General features: G+C 36.0%; 1 protein-coding gene across 2 annotated transcripts in view; it reads right to left on the bottom strand.

Annotated features, from left to right (window-relative positions):
* Positions 1 to 22,456, bottom strand: part of LOC142232825 (limbic system-associated membrane protein) — a 320,310-nt gene that overhangs the window by 242,981 nt on the left and 54,873 nt on the right. For both annotated transcript variants that reach the window (XM_075303515.1, XM_075303514.1), the window contains exon 2: positions 5,498 to 5,582. In XM_075303515.1, the coding sequence (XP_075159630.1) occupies positions 5,498 to 5,582 (85 nt within the window). The remainder of the gene's footprint in view (positions 1 to 5,497; positions 5,583 to 22,456) is intronic.

Here is a 22,456-nt window from a genome sequence, read left to right as displayed (position 1 = left end):
GCTTACTCTCTACGTATCTCTTTCTAAACACATACACGCAAAGAAAAAAACGTTTGGAAAACGTGTACCGAAAACGAAAAAAATCGTTTGTTACAATTTTTTTTCGATAAAAAAAACTTTTTTTGAACCAACAACACAGTCCATTTCGTTTATATCAAACACTGTTCTTTTCTGACTTTAGGTTTTTAATAAGACACATTTTACAGTGCATAGTAAATTTTAATATAGTAGAATGTAATGTTGAACATTTTTTCGGAATCTTCCGACAATATCTGGAATATATGTAAAAAAAAACACTGTGGTCGAAGCAGGGATCGAACCCACGACCCTTGGCATGCAAGTCGGACGTAGCAACCACTGCTCCACGGTGCCCAACTAAATGTATTTTTCTGTTAAATAAACTTTGTTTAATCGGCTCGTGGGCGCAGCAAGCTATGATATATAAATATAACTTATATGGGTAATTGTCTATTGATGAAAATAACGGCAACAAGCTCAGTGGATAGTGTGTTGGCTTACAAATTGCATGGTCCGCGGTTCGATTCTCCGTCCAGGCGAAAGGTAAAAAAAAATTTAAAAATTTATAAAATCGTATAATTTCTTCTACATTGCTTGTATTACAGAAAAAGGTGCTAAGAACTAAAAAACGTCGTGGAAGTGAGAAAGATGTGAGGCAAAATGCAATTAGCCAGAAAAATTTTTTTTGAGTTAGTCTTTATGAAATTGTTTTTACATCCTGGAAAAGAATAAACGTTTATCACAAAAAGTATATACTTTTCTTCCAAATACACTTCCTTTCAACGAAAAGAAAATGAGAAACGAACTTTGTTTGTCTAAAATTTCGTTTGGGAGGAAAGAATTATTTTTTTGCGTGTATATGTTTATAGGATATTTCTAAATTAATATATTGTTACGTTTTATATAGGCGTGTTTAATAACCCGATAATTAAAACACAGTTCTTTTCAAACAACGACAATCTACAATTTATTTGTTTAACTGATGGTTTCACTTATTTGCTCTACGATGTGTACTGTATAAACTTTAGCTTACGACTGACTTCACAGCTCCCTGTGCCAGCTCTTTTATAGTACTGTATAACGATATCGAAAATTCTCGGTAGTCTGGCCTACAACATTCTAGACTATTCTACTACTACCTGGTAGATGTCGCGCGGGATATCGCACATATTTATCGGCTTATGCTCATTGTCTTGGCTACAATCATCTGGAACATTATACTCTATGGCAGATGTCGCACAGGCATAGATGATTATGGTCATATTACTACAACTATAACAATAAGCAATGAAGATAACAAAACAAAAAGGGTTACTTTACAATGAATGATTGGGAAACTAAGAACACAAAAGATGTTTAGGAAAGTACTAGAAAATAAGGAAATGATTTTGACAAGTGATGACGTAATTTGACCGTTACAATTTTAAATTTTAAATTAACGGAAACTAATTGGAATAAACTTAAATCCAGAAATATCAAATTCGTAACACTGCCTCCCGCTTAAGCCTGTTCGACCCGAATAGGCACAGAACCTGTTCCGTAAGGAGCCAAACGTTCCAGGTGAACAAGTTTCATCTTTGACCTTGGGCTGTCGTCCTTTTGAATGCGGTATACAACATCATTGATCTTCTTGATAACTTTATATGGACCTTCCCACTGTGTTTGTAGTTTAGGGCGTAGTCCTTTCTTTCGTTACGGGTTGAATAGCAGAACCAGTTGTCCTTTTTTAAAGCTCTCAATGTTCGCTGCACAATCATATCTTGCCTTCATCCTGTTGCTGACCATTTTTATTTTGTTTCGCACTGATTCGTGAACTTTACCAATTGTGTTTGGTATGTCGTTACTGGTTTCTTCCATGGCGAGCTCATTGGGTGTAGCGCCGAATATCAAATCTCCGGGCAACTTCAATTCCGTTCCGAATAGGACCTTGGCCGGTGGTCGTGACGTTGAATCATGTATGGCTGGTCTACACGACAGCAAAAACTTTGGTATATGCTCGTCCCAGACCGTTGTCCACCACTTTTCAAAGATGATCCTCCAGAGTGCGATTAAATCTTTCTACCATGCCATCGGACTGTGATACCAAGGGAGTCACACATTTCTTTGAATATGGCCGATTCAAAATTTCTTTCTTGGTCTGAGTGTATCTCAGATGGCACACCGTAGGTTAGGTTAGGTTAGGTTAGGTTAAAGTGGCAGCCCGATTAAGATTCAGGCTCACTTAGACTATTCAGTCCATTGTGATACCACACTAACTAAAAGTACCTATTACATATGGGCACTTCTAGTTTTAACCGTTGAACCTTCTCGATTATTTTCTTCTGTTGAACCAACCAGATTGTTCCAAAAACATTAGCAGACTGCTTAAGTTAACGTTTTCCAGGTCCGCCAGTAATCTGAAGCTATATGTCCCTAAAATTTGCTTACGCCTTACACAAAATGCAGGACACTCACACAAGAGGTGTTTTATTGATTCCTTTTCCTCCGCATCATGACAGCTCATACAATAGTCATTATACTTCGCACCAATAGTTTTTGCAAAATCGCCTATCAGGCAGCGACCCGTTATAGCAGATATCAGGAGTGATATCTGGCGTCTCGAGAACACTAGCATATCTAGTGTGTGGTTTAAGTTTAAATGGGGCCATATTTGCTTGGTGTCGTTACAACCCTTACAATTCTCCCATCGAATATTTGCCATCATGACAGCCTTCTCACGCAGTAAGAGATTGCAGGTAGCCAGAGGCACACCAACAGATTCTAGTTCCCCTGGAATATGTAAGGTAGTTCCTAGCCTTGCTAGCTCATCTGCTTCGCAGTTCCCCGGTATGTTCCTGTGGCCAGGCACCCATATTAGGTGAATATTGTGCTGCTCAGCCATCTCATTGAGAGATTTGCGGCAGTCGATGGCCGTTTTCGAGTTGAGGAACACAGAGTCCAAGGATTTTATTGCAGGTTGACTGTCTGAGTACATATTAATGCCAATATTGCTTGGAGCATTACTTCTCAGCCAATTCACCACCTCTCTTATTGCCAATATTTCAGCCTGAAAAACACTACAGTGATCAGGTAATCTTTTCGCTATTCGAAGTTCCAGATCTTTAGAATATACTCCGAAACCCACTTGGCCATCCAATTTGGAGCCATCAGTGTAGAAATCTATATACCCTTTATTCCCCGGGGTCCGTGTACACCACGCCTCACTGTTGGGAATTAGAGTCTCAAACTTTTTGTCGAAAAGTGGACTCGCCAAAGTGTAATCCACTACGTTAGGCACATCTGGCATTATTTTGAGGACCGAACTGTGACCGTAACTTTTTTCCGACCACAGCGATAGCTCGCGCAACCGCACAGCCGTTGTTGCAGCTGACTGTTTGGCCAAAATGTATAAAGGCAATAGATGCAGTATGAAATTAAGGGAGTTTGTTCCTGTCTTGCTGAATGCACATGAGATACACAAGCACGCCATACGCTGAACTTTGTCTAAACTTGTCGGCTGGTGAAGTGCCGGCCACCAGACTACAACACCATATAGCATTATAGGTCTAACCACTGCCGTGTATAGCCAATGTACAATTTTTGGTTTTAGTCCCCACTTTTTCCCTATTGCCTTTTTGCACGAGTATAACATAGTGACATATCCAATTCTTGTCGACTACATCCACAATCGTCTTCGCCTCTTGGTGTGGAATGGCATAAACCTCTGGCCACTTGCTGAAGTAATCCATGACCACAAGGACATATCGGTTTCCAGAATCACTTACTGGGAAAGGGCCTGCAACGTCCATTGCTATTCTTTCAAATGGCGCTACTGGCCTATACTCTTGCATAAGACCTCTACTTCTTCGTCTTGGCCCTTTCACCTTTATGCACCTCTCGCAATTTGCCATCCATTCAGCAATTGATTTCTGGCACCCAACCCAGTAGAATCGTTGCTTCACTTTCTCGGCTGTTTTGGTTATTCCCAAGTGACCTCCACTAGGTCCATTGTGGAATTCCGTCAAAACATCTCTTATTTTAGAATCTGGTACGATGATTAAATTTCGGCTGGTCTTACCATCTTTGCTTTCTCATTTACGTTGCAGGATTCCATTGACCAGACAAAGACTGTCCCATTGAGCCCAATATGATTTCATAAGTGGACTTTCGGCTGCGACGTCTTTCTTGCTGAGTTTCTTATTTTCTTCTTTTGCCGAAATAATTTTTCTCAGAATGGGATCTTTACGTCGCTCTATTGACCAGTCTGTGCCAGATTCGATGTGGAACTGCCTGACATTTACACCTGTCTCCTTTGGTTCAGCTTTTGAAAAGTGAGTGTTTTGTAGATTGCAATGCCGTCGTGTCAAGGCTTGTTAGCCACCTTTTCTATTATCCGCAAAATTTAAATTTGAGTCGATTGGCTTTGTGGTCGCCTTCTTATGATTATTGTTTAATGGAGATGGCGAGATTGACCCCGACGGTTTACGCCACGCTTTACATTCCCGGGAAACATGTCCAGGCTTATCACAGTTATAGCATTTTATTCTAGATTTATATGTCTGCTGCTTCATTTCTTGCATTATCTGCCTCAGAGCCTCTTTTACCAACTCAATCACGGATTTCGATTCTTCACACTCGGTCTCTACTCTGCGTACTTTGTGAATTTGTGGCCGTGCTAGCAATCTCGCAGTCTCTTGTGCAAGTGCAAATGTTACGGTTTCTGCGAATGTAGCTTTTGTGACGCATATGTTGCGCATTTTATATCTGGGTCTCTAATTCCCTTCACAAAGGTCTCAATCTTAATGCGGTCCACAAGTGGATGGCTTTCTCCTGGATATGTCAAAAGCACCAACCGATCAACCTCAGTTGCAAAGTCTTGTAGAGTCTCATTTGATTTCTGGACTCTTCCTCTTAATTCCATTCTGAAGATGTCTTGCTTATGTTCTCCGCCGTACTTACGTTGAAGTGCCGCTATTACTTCATCATAATTATTTCTAGAGGCAGCGGGAATGCTTTGTATCATATCAGCGGCATTGCCCTTTAATAATTTTTAGAGAATTTTCTTCCATCATTTTGCTCAAAATATTGACCATCGATGTGTACTCAACAACATTAGAAGCTACAGATGGAGTTTCCAAGACGCTGGCTACTACTGATTCGTCAATGTCTTTCTTATAATCGAACTCATGTGTTTCGATATCAATATTGCGCCGCTCGAACTCTTCCAGTAGTCGCTTTTATAATTGAGCCTTATTTCCTGTAGTCGGCTGCTCCATTCCTTCTTCAAGTCTTCCACTCGAAGCTGATTAAACTTCACTGTAGATTTTTTTTTTCGTTATTTCACTTCCGACACCAATTCTTACGTTTTTATATTGAGGCGTGTTTAATAACCCGATAATTAAAACACAGTTATTTTCAAATAACGACAATCTACAATTTATTTGTTTAACTGATAGGTTTCACTTATTTGCTCTACGATGTGTAAAAATTTCATACCGACCTGTTCTGGGTAACAATAACACCATTGCAAACAGCAGAATGCCTCGACGAATTGAGCATTGAGTTAAATGCCAAGATTTTCTCATCTGAAATATAAATAATAAAGCACATATTAGATATTTGAAATTGTAGTTTGAAATTAATCACTTTATTTTTGCTGTTCCTTTTTCTAAACTAATTAAAATTATAAATATAAATAAACACATTTCTTTTAACACTTAACTCGAAGAGAAAGATCGTACACCCAGAAAAAAGTGCCTTCGAAACTAAAGGAAAAAAAGTTCATCGATGGCTAAACATTTTATTTCCATTAAGTAAAGTTTTTTGTGTGAAATAATAAGATTTACTTGTTTCAGTAAAAAAATCGTAAACTGAAAGCAGTTAGGAATAGTTCATTAACTAGAATAAGGCATGGAATTTTAATAATAATGTTTTCTTCGCGGGGTATAAGAATTTACTACTGAACAAGAAAATTTTAGTCACTGGTAATCCTCAAATTTAGTAAATTTTCTTATTATAGAAAGCTTATCATACATACGAATAGCACTAAGGATAGTTCACTAAGAAGTATTCAATCCTTTCAAATGTTAAGGAAACACACTTGTTAGAATAGGAAATGTTCCCATATTTCTTTTATCTACCTGTATTCGATACTTGTTATCGATGTTTGCGCGTGGGCTGTTTTTTTCAGTGGGAATCGTGTTGTTATGGTATACGGAGAGATTGTTAAAAAAACAACACTATAGTAAAATAATATTGTCACGTTTTTATATTGAGGCGTGTTTAATAACCCGATAATTAAAACAGTTCTTTTCAAATAACGACAATCTACAATTTATTCGCTTAACTGATAGGTTTCACTTATTTGCTCAACGATGTGTACTGTATGACTTTCAGATTACGAATGACTTGACTGCTCTCTCCGCTAGGGGTTTATATACCGAGATATGACGATTTCGAATGTTCTCACTAATTGGCCTACAACCTTCTAGATTAATCTACTACCTGGTAGATGTCGCACGGGCGACATCGCACATATTTATCGACTTATGTTCATTGTCTCTGCTATCTAGAACTTTCTATGGGGCGTTATTGTACAGGTGATATGGCACACATACTTTTAGGCTTATGCTAACAATCTAGTGCATTCTACTATCTGGTAGATGTCGTGCAGGCATAACATAAGTGATTATGGTCATATTACTGTAATTATAACGATAAGTAAAACAAAAGGCGTTACTTTTACAATAAACGATTGGAAAACTAAGAACACAAAAGATGTTTAGGAAAGTACTAGAAAATAAAGAAATTACTCTAACAAGTTATGACATAATTTTATCGTTACAATTTGAAATTTAAATTAAGGGAAACTAATTTAAATAAACTTAAATCTAGAAATATCACATTCGTAACAATATAATAAATAACAAATAAAATATATAAAATATTTGTTATTTTAAATTAGTGAGAAAATTTTTCGTTTTTTGAAAATTATTGAACATAAATAATAAACAATAAGTCTATCACTGTTCGTGATGGTATATAAAGAAAAACAAATCACCAACAGAATAACAACCCCTTCATTCATCTTCATTTTGGAATCTTCAATTAGCAGGTAATATTCAATGACGCTAACCTTTTGTGAAAATATTGGTTTATAATTTATTATATTTGTATTGAAATTGTAAAAGGGGGTTGTCGTTAGGCAGCAACTATTACAACTGAAGGTACAAGAAGAAGAACATAAAATATATTTTACAGTTAATAACAATACATGGAAATGGGAAATAGTGGAATAATAAACTAATATTTCAAGGCCAGACGATGCTGCTGATTCTTAATAAATATATTTAATATATTAATAAAACATGTCTTTTATTGAAGAAAAAATTGCCTATATAAATAAAAAATAAAATTGTATTTAAAAACGAAGGTAAGCAGTTCTGATTCTGAAATAAAAGGTTTATCACAATTATGAAAGATTTGTCCAAGTGAATGAAAAAAGTTCAATAAAATCAATCCATATATGAATTCAATTCAGTTAAATTTTTTCATTCTTTATTATAGTGCTACATAAATATAGGAAAATGTTAACTATAATATGGAATGCATTCTACCTATTTTCTACGAAAATCATATCGTTCAAACAAATAAAAATGTCTTTGGCGCTATACGAAGTTCAACTTTCTTCACAACGAGTTCATTTTAACTTAAAGAAGGGGTCACTTTTTTCTGGGTCAAGTTGACCGTAGCCTATAAATTTTTTCTTTCATGTTAAGATACCCATTTTTAAGTCAAATCACTTAATTATAAGGACAATACGACTTCATTGAAAAGTTTATCGACTTTTGGACAAGGAAAATAACTTTATTTTAGAGAAATGCGTCTTCTATGCTGAGCAAAGTTTGTATTCGTATTTTAAAGACATGAAATCTTTGACCTCACGACAATATTTTTTTCAGTGTAACAACGCTATTCCAACTAAAAAAAAATCCACGCGCCAACATATCGATTATAGCGATTACAGGTATCGATTACAGGTAGACAAAAGAGATATAGGAAAATTTCCTATATTCTAACAAGTATGTTTCCTTAAGTTTTGAAAGGATTGAATACTTCTTAGTACGAATGAACTAAATTATTTTTCTATGCCAAGTGTATGATAAGATTTCTATAATAAAGGAAGTCATTTTTTAAGAAATTTTACTAAATTTGAGGAAACTTGGTTTTAGTACCGTTTTTGTTTATTTCTACGAATGCTTTGTTATCAGTGAGTAAAATTTTCTTGTTCTGTAGTAATTTCTTATACCCAGCGAAGATAACAGTATTAGTAAAATTCCATGCCTTATTCTAGTTTATGAACTATTCCTAACTGCTTTCAGTTTAGGATTTTTTTACTGAAACAAGTAAATTTTATTATTTCACACAAAAATTTAACTTAATGGAAATAAAATGGCTAAACTAAATTAATGAACATTTTTTCCTATAGTTTCGAAGACACTTTTTTCTGGGTGTACACACATTATTGCCCAGTTGGTTTTGATCTTTAAGTTCATTCAGTAGGATTTTCCTAAAGTTAGAAATAGTTCATTAACTAGAATAAAATCACAATGGACTGAATAGTCTAAGTGAGCCTGAATCTTAATCGGGCTGCCACTTCAACCTAACCTTTAACTAGAATAAAGTACGCAAGTCTACTAACTTCGATTTTTTTTCTCGGGGTGTAAGAATTTACAACTAATAAAGGAGTTTTCATTTGTAATAATAATCTGAATTCCTTTATTATAGAAAGTTTGCCAAATATATGAACAAGACAGCCTAGAAACTATTTTAGTTCACTCGTACTAAGAAATTTTTAGAATATAGGAAATTTACCTATATCTTGTTTGTCTAGGTTAGGTTAGGTTAGGTTAGGTGGCAGCCCGATGTATCAGGCTCACTTAGACTATTCAGTCCATTGTGATACCACATTGGTGAACTTCTCTCTTGTTTGTCTAAAAACAAATTCTAATCGTCTTGTCTTTTTGTTTGCCTGTTTACTTGAAAAGTTCGCCTTTTGAATGTGTTATAAACTATGCCATAAATTGAAAGCGATGTGATGCTTTCGATTTCAATACAAAAACTAAAAATCCTTTATTTTTCAATCTAGAAAAATTCAAAATCAAAGACTATTATGTCTAAAACTTAAATCTAGCATAATCCAATTTTCCAATAAGTCATGGCTACTACGATTAGAAATCGTTCAAAGTATTGTTCCAATATCCTTCTTTCTTAATCTTGAATTCTTTGTCGGAGTTTATTGCAATGTTTACGGAACAATATGCGTCGATTTTCTTCATCAATCAATACATTGAATATGACAGACCCAACTCTTTCACTTATCTGGACTTTGCACCAGTTTACTTTGCCGTTCCTAAATATTTGCGCGAACACCAAATCGCCTTTTTGAAATTCTCTCTTATGCGCTTTACAGACTATCAGTTATTACGGACGACAGAGCTCGTGTCGAACACATCCAATATATTGTGCACATTATAAGTTAAGTCCGAAGGCATAATCGATACTGCTGCATGTTTATGGGATCGATAACACATTTACCGATTATTTAGCCATCGCCGACAAGTCGTGTCGATCCGACACACTGTAAGATTCTTTACAAACACCGACATTCCGTCCGGAATAACTGATAGTCTGTAAGGCGCATTACGTGCGCCATGTTTCTTATTGAAAGTTGATTCCATCGCTTCATATCTGTTTGCAAATGTGTAAATATCTTTCGTAACTGGTTTTAGCAAATCGAGAGGCAACCTTATGATCTTTTATTTTCTGAAAAAGTGCTTTGCCTTCATCTTGTCTGTACAGAATGTCCATTTTTAAATGTTGTGACACATATCTGCTTATAAAATCTTCCAAAGTCATTATTATGTTTTGATTTAAATGGACGATATCTGCATGACATCAGGCCACTTTGAAAAACTATCAACCATCACAAAATAGCAATTTCCCCTGACAGGCCCAGCAATGTCAATATGAAGTTTTTCCAAAACAGACTGTGGAACGGGCCAGGAGCTCCATGTATTTTTCTTCTGTGATTTTGAAGCTGAAGCTCAACCATAACATTTGGATACAAATTCTTTTATATCGCTGTCTATTTTTGGCCAATAAACGTAAGATCTGACAATAGCTTTCATGCGTTCAATATCTTGATGACCACTATGTAATTCTTGCAAAATCCCTTCCTGTGCCTGTTGAAAAGCCCCAGCAGCCGACATACTCGTAATACCAGCTGTAATCGATTATAGACTGGTAGATAAATGGCGCTACGTGGTCCTTACCGTGTGGTAAAAACAAATTGATTCACGTTGCCCTTCAATTTTGATACAATTTACATCCGGTATTATTATGGTATTAACAATCACATCGCCGTAAGATATAATATATAGCCGTTGCGAACAATTTTAATTGGTCGCCTTGGTAGTTTATTTTCATATGGGTTGTAAATAACTATATTTACCGCTACCGAAAAAAGAATTCTTTGAATATATACACGCAAAAAAATAATTCTTTCCTCCCAAACGAAATTTTAGACAAACAAAGTTCGTTTCTCATTTGCTTTTCGTTGAAAGGAAGTGTATTTGGAAGAAAAGTATATACTTTTTGTGATGAACGTTTATTCTTTTCCAGGATGTAAAAAGACTAACACAAAAAAAATTTTTTTCTGGCTAATTGCATTGTCCCTCACATCTTTCTCACTTCCACGAGGATTTTTAGTTCTTAACACCTTTTCCTGTAATACCAACAATGTAGAAGAAATTATACGATTTTATAAATTTTTAAAATTTTTTTACCTTTCGCCTGGACGGAGAATCGAACCACGGACCATGCAATTTGTAAGCCAAAACACTATCCACTGAGCTATGTAGCCGTTATAGTCATCAATAGACAATTACCCATATAAGTTATATTTATATAGCATAGCTTGCGGCGCCCACGAGCCGATTAAACAAAGTTTATTTCACAGAAAAATACATTTAGTTGGGCACCATGGAGCAGTGGTTGCTACGTCTGACTTGCATGCCAAGGGTCGTGGGTTCGATCCCTGGTTCGACCAAAGTTTTTTTTTGTTTGTTTTTTTTTTTACATATATTCCACATATGTTAGGAAGATTCCGAAAAAATGTTCAACATTACATTGTAGTATATTAAATTTTGAACTGTAAAATGTGTCTTATTAAAGTTCTAAAGTTAGAAAAGAACAGTGTTTGATATAAACGAAATGGACTCTGTTGTTGTTTCAAAAATAACTTTTTTTATTAAAAAAATTAATATTTTATAACAAACGAATTTTTTTGGTGATAAAAGTGTATACTTTTCGAAGCAATTCAAAAAACTCTAACAAAAGAAAAACGTTTTCGGTACACGTTTTCCAAACGTTTTTTTTCTTTGCGTGTAGAAATATAGTTGAGTACATTTTATAAGTATATTAGATGCGCAAGTGACATACCAAAACCATCGAAATACCACAACAGACGACTGTGATATGGAATTGAATTGGGACAAAAACTTTGCATGATAAGGTTTATGCATGTATGTATGCTATTATAAATTAAAGAAACAAAGGCTTTTACGTGTGTATTTTTAAACTAAATATTTATTGCCATAATTAACCCTTTCACTACCGAAATAAACCTAAAGTTACAAACTTAAATTTTTCTTCTGGTTTTACTTGTATTAACAGCATGTTGAATAAAAATTGTAATTCTGAGGACCTACCTCAATTACTCTATGAAAATAAGCGCTATTTTTCTTCTGTTAGAGTTTTTTGAAGTGCTTTGAAAATGTTAAACTTTTATCACAAAAAAATGTTTGTTACAAAATTTTTATTTTTTTTCAATAAAAAAAAATTATTTTTGAACCAACAGCACAGTCCATTTCGTTTATATCAAGCAATGTTCTTTTCTGACTTTAAGTCTTTAATAAGACACATTTTACAGTTTCATAGAAAAAATTTAATATAGTAGTATGTAATGTTGAACATATTTTCCGAATCTTCCGAACATATCTGCAATATATGTAAAAATAAACAAAAAAAAACTTTTTGGTGTTCGGTCGAAGCAGGAATCGAACCCACGACCCTTGGCATGCACGGCGGACGTAGCCACCACTGCTCCATGGTACCCAACTAAATGTATGTTTCTGTTAAATAAAGTTTGTTCAATCGGCTCGTGGGCGTCGCATGCTATGCTATATAAATATTAGAGGTGTGGACGTGAGTTATAGTTTACTCACGCTCACGCACACTCACGACTGAAAAATCATATTCACGCACACTCACGCACGATATTTTTTTGTAGGACTCACGCTCACGCACACTCACGAAAAGAAAATTTGTACTCACGCACGAAAACGTCGTCGAAGTGTCTGAAAACACCTTACCGAAGTGTCTGAAAACATGAGCATTATTAAAATCGAGAGTGTTATTAAACTCTTAACATCCCAGGTGTCACTAAAATTGTAATTGAATATAACTCTTAAGCGTTTTATGTTGGTAAGCAGGAATATTTTCGTGAGTGTAATTCTTTACTCACGCACACTCACGAAGATATTATTTTCGTGACTCACGCTCACGCACGACATTTTGGTTTGTTAATCACGCTCACGCACACTCACGCTGTTGTCATGAGCGTGACTCACGACTCACGCACAAATCACGAAAATGTTCGTGAGTCACGACAATTTCGTGTCACGTGCACACCTCTAATAAATATATGTATCTTATAAGGATAATTTTCTATTGATGACAATAACAGCTACATAGCTCAGTGGATAGTGTGTTGGCTTACAAATTGCGTGGTCCGCGGTTCGATTCTCCGTCCAGGCGAAAGGTAAAATATAAAAAATTTATAAAACCAAATAATAGTTTTTACATCCTATCCTAATTTCTTTTGGGAGGAAAGAAGTATTTTTTATGGGTGTAATACTAATACCTCTACGGTATAAATATTAATACCGCTTAGGCTTTGTTTTCAATGCCATATTGGCACTTTCAAGCTTTTCGTACCGCCTGGCTAACTATCAATAAATTATGGTATCGATTTGAGCCCGTATGGTAATAATTTTTCTATGGGTGTATGCGTATAACCCCTGTGTGTGTTTACGGTAAATTTTTTTTGTCATCAACTTCGAATTGATGATACTGAAAATGTAGGCTCGATGATTCTTTTTATATATATATATTTATTTAAAGAACAATGTGGTTGCTTGGAAGAAAAAATTACAATTAGGTATATCAAGAAAATTATTTCTTCTTGTTGCCAAGAAAATTTCAAAGTATACTACGATTCTAAGAACAATATTTCAAATTATAAACAAATATATACGGGCGCAAGTTCTTCCAGGCCTCCACCATGCATTGCGTAGAAACTTCTACTAAGGACAGTTGTTTGCATCGCAAGGTTCACCTGGTCACGTGATTATCCATATCAGCTGTGCAGTTTGTCTTTGGCGTTCGTGGTCTCTCTTCAAATGGATGGAATAGAGTGATATAGGAGTTAGTACCAAAGAAGAAAAGGAACTGACATCACACGTTATTAACATCAAATAAAATAGCTGTTCATACACAAAAACGCACCAATTAATCGCAAATATCATAAAAACCCAATCATATTTAAACCCATATAATACTACCAGAAATCAAATAAAGTGAATTCTACACGCAAAAAAATAATTCTTTCCTCCCAAACGAAATTTTAGACAAGCACAGTTCGTTTCTCATTTGCTTTTCGCTGTAAGGAAGTGTATTTGGAAGAAAAGCATATACTTTTTGTGATAAACGTTTATTCTTTTCCAGGATGTAAAAACAATTTCATAAAAACTAACTCAAAAAAAAATGTTTTCTTGCTAATTGCATTTTCCCTCACATCTTTCTCACATCCACGAGGTTTTTTAGTTCTTAACACCTTTTCCTGTAATACCAACAATGTAGAAGAAATTATACGATTTTATAAATTTTTAATTTTTTTTTACCTTTCGCCTGGACGGAGAATCGAACCGCGGACCATGCACTTTGTAAGCCAACACACTAACCACTGAGCTATGTACCTGTTATGGTCATCAATAGATAAATATATATATATATATATATATATATATATATATATATATATATATATATATATATATATATATATATATATATATATATATATATATATATATATATATATATATATATATATATATATATATATATATATATATATATATATATATGTTATATTTATATAGCATAGCTTGCGGCGTCCACGAACCGAATAAACAAAGTTTATTTAACAGAAACAAACATTTTGTTTGGCACCGTGGAGCAGTGGTTGCTACGTCCGACTTGCATACCAAGGGTCGTGGGTTCGATCACTGCTTCGACCAAAGTTTTTTTTTGTTTTTTTTTTTACATATATTCCAGATATGTTCGGAAGATTCCGAAAAAATGTTCAACATTACATTGTAGTATATTAAATTTTGAACTGTAAAATGTGTCTTATTAAAGACCCAAAGTCAGAAAAGAACAGTGTTTTATATAAACGAAATGGACTGTGTTGTTGTTTCAAAAATAAGTTTTTTTATTGAAGAAATACAAATTTTGTAACAAACGAATTTTTTTGGTGATAAAAGTTTACAATTTTCGAAGCAATTCAAAAAACTCTAACAAAAGAAAAACGTTTTCGGTACACGTTTTCCAAACGTTTTTTTTTTCTTTGCGTGTACTAATAATTACGTCACGTTATAATTAATATTCAGAATAAAGTGAATCTACAAATCTATATGTGTGCATTTAATTTCCGAGAAAGGGGAATCAGACAATCGTTTAATCATGATCCATCGAACCTTCCAATAAAACGGTGCCTATTTATAAAAGTTAAAAATTAAAATAAACAAACAAAATTCAATATTCAATATCATTTGCATACATACATCGCGCCAAAAAGAGAAAAGTAAGATTAACGAAAGGTTAACAGTCATATGATAACAAAGCAATAAATGTAAAAACTGTTAACATAACGAATATAAAGTGTTCAAAATAAATATCTTTTGAACATGAATGCGATAACGGCGACAATAAATATTGGTCCCTATCGTTAGATAGAGATTAGAGACGCATTTGTTTACTTAGGATCGCCATAAAATCATTGTACTAGCTGATAAGAGCGCATGTGTGTGGGATCTTAATGTAACAAAATAGATAAGAGATAGCTGTGTGCGACGATCAGTAGGTTTGATGCACAGGCAGTTTAGTTTGTAAGTGTGTATAAGGAATAATATTTTTTTGTAAATAGATTAGTATCAAAAGTGTACTCGTCTTGTTTGGTAATTAATTCAACATTTGGTCCTTCGAGTCGGATAATTGGTTAATATAAAACTGAGTTTTTCCCCATCAGAGGTAAGAAACTCAGTTAAACAAAAAATTCCTCTGATATAAACTATATCAGAGAAGAAGCGTCCCCGTGGCTTCAACAACGGGACAGAAAAAATAACTTTCCTCTGAGAAAAAGATCAGAGAAGGAAAACAAAAATCCAAAAGCCAAAAGGGTGGAAGGGTGGAAGTGCGGAAGGAAAATTAAAGTAAAACATAAACACCAAAATGGCAAAAATAGAACAAACGCCAAAGGGGCACAAATAAAAATAAACGCCAAGGAGCAAAAACAAAATAAACGTCAAAAAGGCAAAAGTAACATTAAGCCAAAGGGGCTAAATCAAGTAAAGAAAAATCAGTGGACAAGCATGGAACAAATGACGGCGCTATCCGACAGGATGCAGCAATGGATGAGACAGCAAGAGGAAGCTCAGAAAATAATGATGGAACAGATGATGCAGGGAAAGAAGAACTTGTGGGAGAAAGGAAGCTCGCAGCGGTCAAAGGAGCGGTGATAGTTCCCACACAAGGAATTAATAAGAAGAATGCGTTGCTGTATCAATTCCGAAAGAGGATAACAAAACTGTCCGATAACGTGGAGGTAGAGACGTTTGGAGTTTCTAAATACGCATTGGAAAATAGGAAGGCTATGTAGGAGAAACAATTCGATGACATAAAGAAGCTCCATTTAAAACTTAGCATAGAGTACGGGATGGAAGAAGTGGATGAAGAATTGTTCGATATAGAAGCTAAGATGAACGAAAAAATAAAAACTGTAACGAAGTATTCGTTACATGAATTTATTTCGTTATGGATATGTATATAAATTTATTTTTATGGATTGTATTGAATTTTATTTTACACTTTTGAAATATCATTATTAGTATAAATGAATTATAAAAAGAGAGAGAAAACACACAACAGCTACTCTTTGATTGTTATTGCAAATAATTGCTATTGTAAAGGTTTCATACTCTTCTACACTCTCACACTCTTATACACAATATATTTCGCGACTACATGCAATCTCTCACAACTACTCACAATATGAGTCATCACTACAGTCTGTGTGGCTCAGTGATAATCATTTTGCGATTAGTCGGACTTCACACGTCATCGTGTGAGGGCAGTTGCCGCAAGTACGAACGGCTTCGGTAACAGCCTCACTCGCATACGTAGGTCTGACTTAAACGTAGTTGTGCAGAGAGAGGCTACTGGTCTTAACAGCCATACCTCTCAGGCATATTAGGGCACAGGGTTTCTACTGGTTCCAATGGTCATAGATCCCAGGCTACCCAGTAGTGCACAGGGGGTTATTGGTTTTTACAGCCATGATCCCCAGGCGTTTTGGTGTCTACTAATACACTAATATATCCCTAATCTTCTTGTTTGGAAACCGACTGCTAAGAAATACTTGGCCCTTTGTTTTTTTTAGAGAGTCTTGCAAGGAACACCGAAGGAGGCGGTTCACTTTTTTTTGTGCTGCTGTGTGTTTTCTATTCCCAGCCGACTTTTTACTTAAAAAAAAGGAATATTTTGTTAATAAAAAATTATTAAAAGAATCAAATATTTCTTTTTTTCTGGAACCGACGAGGCTACCCTGGTAAACATCCTTATAAATGGCGCCCGAGCAGTATTAAATACAGAATAATTATAATAGGAAAAGAGGATAATTACGAGTACGAAAACAGGAACAGAAGATTTCACCATGAGCCGCGCTTTTATAAACTTAATGCGAAAAGACGATTTATGTTCAAGTCTCAGTGAGTTGGGCTTGGAATCAGAGGGTACAGTCGAAGAGCTGCGTGTACGTTTTAGGAAGTACTTGGACACTGAAAAATTACCACCGGACCATTCACTCTTCATTAATAACCTAAGAGCAAGGTATGAAACTACTGAAAGTGCAAAAGATCTAAAAGTTTCTACACCTCGTGCCTCAATATCGTCGTCTCCATTAATTAACAACGATAATATTGCCAGAGCAAAGCCGAAACTTGCGACAAAGTACGCAAATGGGGAGTTAAGTACGAGGGTGGTAAAGAACCACTGTGTTTCTTGGGACGCATAGAAGAATTGGCAGCATGCTACTCTATAACACGCAACAGCCTTCTCAGCTATATGCCAGAACTATTAAAAGGTGACGCGTTGCTCTGGTATAGAAATAATAAACAAAATTGGGAGTCGTATGAAGATTTTTCAGAAGATTTTAAGCTATTCTTCTTACCGGTGAAATTTTTTGAGACACTGGGCGACAAAATTAGAAACCGCATACAGCGCCCGGATAACGTTTCGTGGACTATGTAACTTGCATACAATCTCTTATGCGGTGGAGCAACCTTTCACCGGACGAACAGCTAGAACGAATTTTTCGGAATTGTAGAGCAGAGTATAAACTCTTTATCACTAGAAGGTCATTTGCAATACTTCGAGAGCTAATCACATTAGCGCAAGAATACGAAAGTATACGTGCCGAGGAATTATCACAAAAGAAAGCGTTAAGGTCCATTCAGACGGCTGTGGCATCCAATAAAAAGTTCATTTGTTATCGTTGTGGTCAAAGTGGACACCATCGCCAGAATTGCAAGAACCCACCTATGCTTTTTTGCTGGGATTGTGGGAAACAGGGTATAAAAACCATTGAGTGCTGTAGGGCTAGTCCGGAAAACTATCAAAGAGATCCCTCACCAAGGGAAGAAGTGGTGGATCTCTGAATTCCAAACCTTTCCCTATTATTGTGAATATTGACGACGACTTTCGGCTACGTTCTTGGCTAACGATTGAAGGTAAAAAAATTTCTGCTATCACCGACACTGGCGCTACGCATTCATGCATACACGAATCAAAAGTTAAAACGTTAAATTTGCCCCTATCAGAAGCAGAATTTGCTACTCTACACTTGGCCGATAAATCAATTGTACGGGTAAAAGGCTCAGTGAACCTTTGGTTTGTAATGAATGGTATAGTTTATAATCACAAATTCCTGGTATTAAAAAAATCACTGGACACCATAGTGATAGGAATGAATTTTATTAACCAAGTTGGCTGCGAATTACGAATATTACCAAGGGAACAAGGTAATAACCCCGCCACCCCAAAACTTAGCTCATTGCGAGTTCCCGTCTGTGCGGAGCAGGAGAACGCGATGGCAGAACAGGAAGTTATCGATTTGTTAGAAAAGGAACTTCCAAGGTTTGAACAAATACAATGTCTTTCCAATGTTGCAGAACACAGTATCACAATGAAACACTCTCGTCCCTTGCGTCAACGCTATTATCCTAGAAACCCTGCTATGCAAGAAATCATCAATAAACAAATTGATGAACTCATTAGGGACCAGAAAATAGAGCCGTCAAAAAGTCCGTACAGTTCTGAAACACTCTCGTCCCTTGCGTCAACGCTATTATCCTAGAAACCCTGCTATGCAAGAAATCATCAATAAACAAATTGATGAACTCATTAGGGACCAGAAAATAGAGCCGTCAAAAAGTCCGTACAGTTCTCCAATTGTGTTAGCGCGGAAGAAAAACAACGATTGGCGGCTATGTGTCGATTACCGACAGGTCAATGAGAACTCCATTAGATATGCATATCCCATCCCTCAAATAAACTCCATTTTAGAGAAACTAAGAAATAGTACATATTTCAGTGCTATATACCTTCGTAATGGTTATTGGCAAATACCAATGGAAGCAAGTAGCAGACAGTACACAGCATTTACGGTGCCTGGACGTGGGCTTTTTCAATGGCGTGTGATGCCGTTTGGCTTACATTCTGCGGCAGCCACATTTCAGAGGGCTCTCGATGTTGTAATCGGTCCAGAACTAGAATTTTGCGCATTTGCTTATTTAGACGACATTGTGGTATTGGGTAAAACACTCGACGAACACTTAGCGAATTTGAAAATTGTTTTTGATCGTCTAATTGAGGCAAAATTGAGAATCAATAAAGAAAAATGCACATTTGCAAAGAAAAAAATTCAATATCTAGGACACGTCATTAGTCAACAAGGAATCCACACGGATCCAGAAAAAGTGAACGCAGTTGTTGCCATTCCGGTCCCAGCGACTCTCAAAGAATTAAGATCTTTTTTGAATACGGCATCATGGTACCGTAGGTTTGTACCTAATTTTTCGCTCCTGGCAAGCCCCTTGAACAAATTATTAAAGAAAGATCAGAAGTGGCAGTGGGGTAGTGAACAGATGACTGCGTTTGAGGAAATAAAGAAAAGGTTAACTGAAGCCCCAATTCTAACGTGTCCTGACTTCAGCCGAACTTTTACGCTGCAAACAGATGCCAGTGATGTGGGACTTGGGGTTGTGCTAACCCAGGAGTTCGACGATGGAGAAAAGGTAATTGCATATGCCAGCCGTACACTAAATCAGTCAGAAAAAAATTACAGTGTCACGGAAAAAGAATGTTTAGCGATTATCTGGGGTATTCAAAAATGCGGCATTATTTAGAAGGGTATCATTTCGTTATTGTCACCGATCACCAATCACTGAAATGGCTCAATTCAATTCATTCTCCGACAGGGATGATCGCTCGTTGGGCATTGGAAATGCTACAATACGATTATGAGATACGATATCGGCCCGGAAAATATAATGCTGTCGCAGATTGTCTCTCAAGAACACCACTACCTGTGAAGAACGAAAGTCCCGTTGTCTTGCAATCCATGAAGTACCACGATTCTTCTCACGACCCTTGGTATACAAGTAAGTTGGAAACAATACGAAAAGACCCACAAAAACTACCAGATTATCAAATCGACATTAACGGAAATTTGAGACGGCACATATATGACTCATCCGCCTTCAATGAAGAAGATCCCATTCCTTGGAAATTGGTGGTACCTAAGGAAGACAGACCACGCGTTTTAAAGGAGTGCCATGATGAAGTAACTTCAGGACATCTGGGTATGAACAAAACCATAGCGCGGATTACTAAACTTTACTATTGGCCCGGTATTTTTCGGGATACAACAAAGTATGTGAGAAAATGCATGCAATTCCAACGTTTTAAACCTCTTCAACAAAACCCTGCTGGTAAAATGCACTCTTTACAAGTTTCTGCGCCATGGCACACATTGTGTGCAGATTTCGTGGGTCCGCTACCCCATTCAGTACATGGAAATACCACCTTGATAGTGTTCCACGACAAATTCAGTAAATGGTCCGAGTTTATTCCAGTGAGACAAGCAACCACAAAAACGTTCATTAAAGCATTCCGTGAGCGGATATTGGCACGATTTGGCACTCCCCAAATTTTATTGACAGATAATGGAGCGCAGTTTACAAGCCGAGAATGTCAACGATACTTTAAATCTCTTGGCGTAACACAGAAATTTACAGCACCATACTCTCCACACGAGAATCCTACCGAGAGAACAAATCGTACGATTAAAACGATGATGGCACAATATGTCCAAGAAAATCAGAGAAAATGGGACGAACTTTTGCCCGAGATGTCACTGGCGATAAATTCAAGTAAACAAAGCTCAACAGGATATAACCCAGCATATTTAACTCAAGGTAGGGAACTACGTCTTCCTAATTCTCTCTTCAATGAGAGAACTGGTGCAGAGAGTACAGAAACAACAATGAAGGCTGATGAGAAACACAAACACATGCAAAATATTTTTAGACTAGTACAACATAATTTGAGTGTCGCACACACAAACCAGGCAACCCACTACAATCTAAGACGACGCGAGTGGTCACCTAAAAAAGGCGACTTAGTATTGGTAAAAAAACGAGTTCTCTATAAAGCGGCTGATCACTTCGCAGCGAAGTTAGCTCCACGTTTCGAAGGGCCATATACAGTCGAAAAATATATTTCACCGGTGATAGTAAAACTCAACGACGGCGTGCATAATAAAGGCCGAGGCAACGCTCACCTTAAAGACTTAAAACCTTATCATTGTTAGAATATACCTACAAGAACAACGGAACGGTACGGGATGGACAACTCGAAGTTTATTAAGAGTTGTGAAAAGGACAAAATCTAATCTTCTTGTTTGGAAACCGACTGCTAACAAATACTTGGCCCTTTGTTTTTTTAGAGAGTCTCATCTCAGTCATGTGCTCTTTTTTACAAAATGTGCTCTTAAAACAAGATAGGCTAAAAGAGCACTCAAAAGTTAGTTAGTTAAGTACTCTTTTTATGCATCACAACAAATATTACTTCATCGCAATTCAATTAATGGTAAAAGTAAACTACGGCGTTATTTTCTAATTAAATAGTGTTTTACTTTATATATCAGTGTTCAAAACAAATATGCTTTGAACATGGGATCTCTGAGGGGTTCTAATCAAAACAATTGCATATGGAACAAATACGTCCTATGTACCTATATATCAATAATCTCCAGCATAGTGTTTATATTTAAGTTTATTACTTTCTCTTTCCACTTGTGAAGATAAGACAAACGATCAAAATGAACCACTCATTCTAAGAAACAGTTATGTGTGAGGGTGTTTTCAAAGGGTTACAACACAGGATCTAATGGACGTGCATGTGTGCTGCATGTTCACTTGGGATCCTTTGTTAGGTGATAAGACAGCTAGAAGAATGATAACAGAGTATTGTTGTCTTGTTCTAGATTAGGTTAAGATTTTCAATATTCTAGATATAAGTTTATATTCAATAAAGAAATAAGTATTCATTTGGAACTCAACGAGAATAGATTGATTTGGGATTTCAAATGGAGCTCACCGCAATGGTTGTCAATGATAACTAATTGTACAATCAGAGTCGAAGAAGGGCACGCCGATGTTACTTCTTCACTTTGACCTCTGTTCTAAATGTAAGCAAACTTCTTTCAATAACATTTTTCACAAAAACACCAAAAAATGACTTACAATGCATAGTAAGAAAATTAGCTTGAGTTGAAAGTTGGTTATTTTATGTTTATGTTATGAACTTTTTGTTATGTTTAAATGAATTATATTTCAATATATTTAAAATAAATGTTTTTATTTTATTTGAAAAATTGTGCTCCTTTTTTCGTATGTGCTCTTTTTATAAGCTGAAAGTGCTCTTTTTGCCTCTT

The sequence above is a fragment of the Haematobia irritans genome, chromosome 4, assembly GCF_050003625.1.
Source record: "Haematobia irritans isolate KBUSLIRL chromosome 4, ASM5000362v1, whole genome shotgun sequence".
Lineage (NCBI taxonomy): Eukaryota > Metazoa > Arthropoda > Insecta > Diptera > Muscidae > Haematobia > Haematobia irritans.
This window is presented reverse-complemented; position numbering and strand designations above follow the sequence as displayed.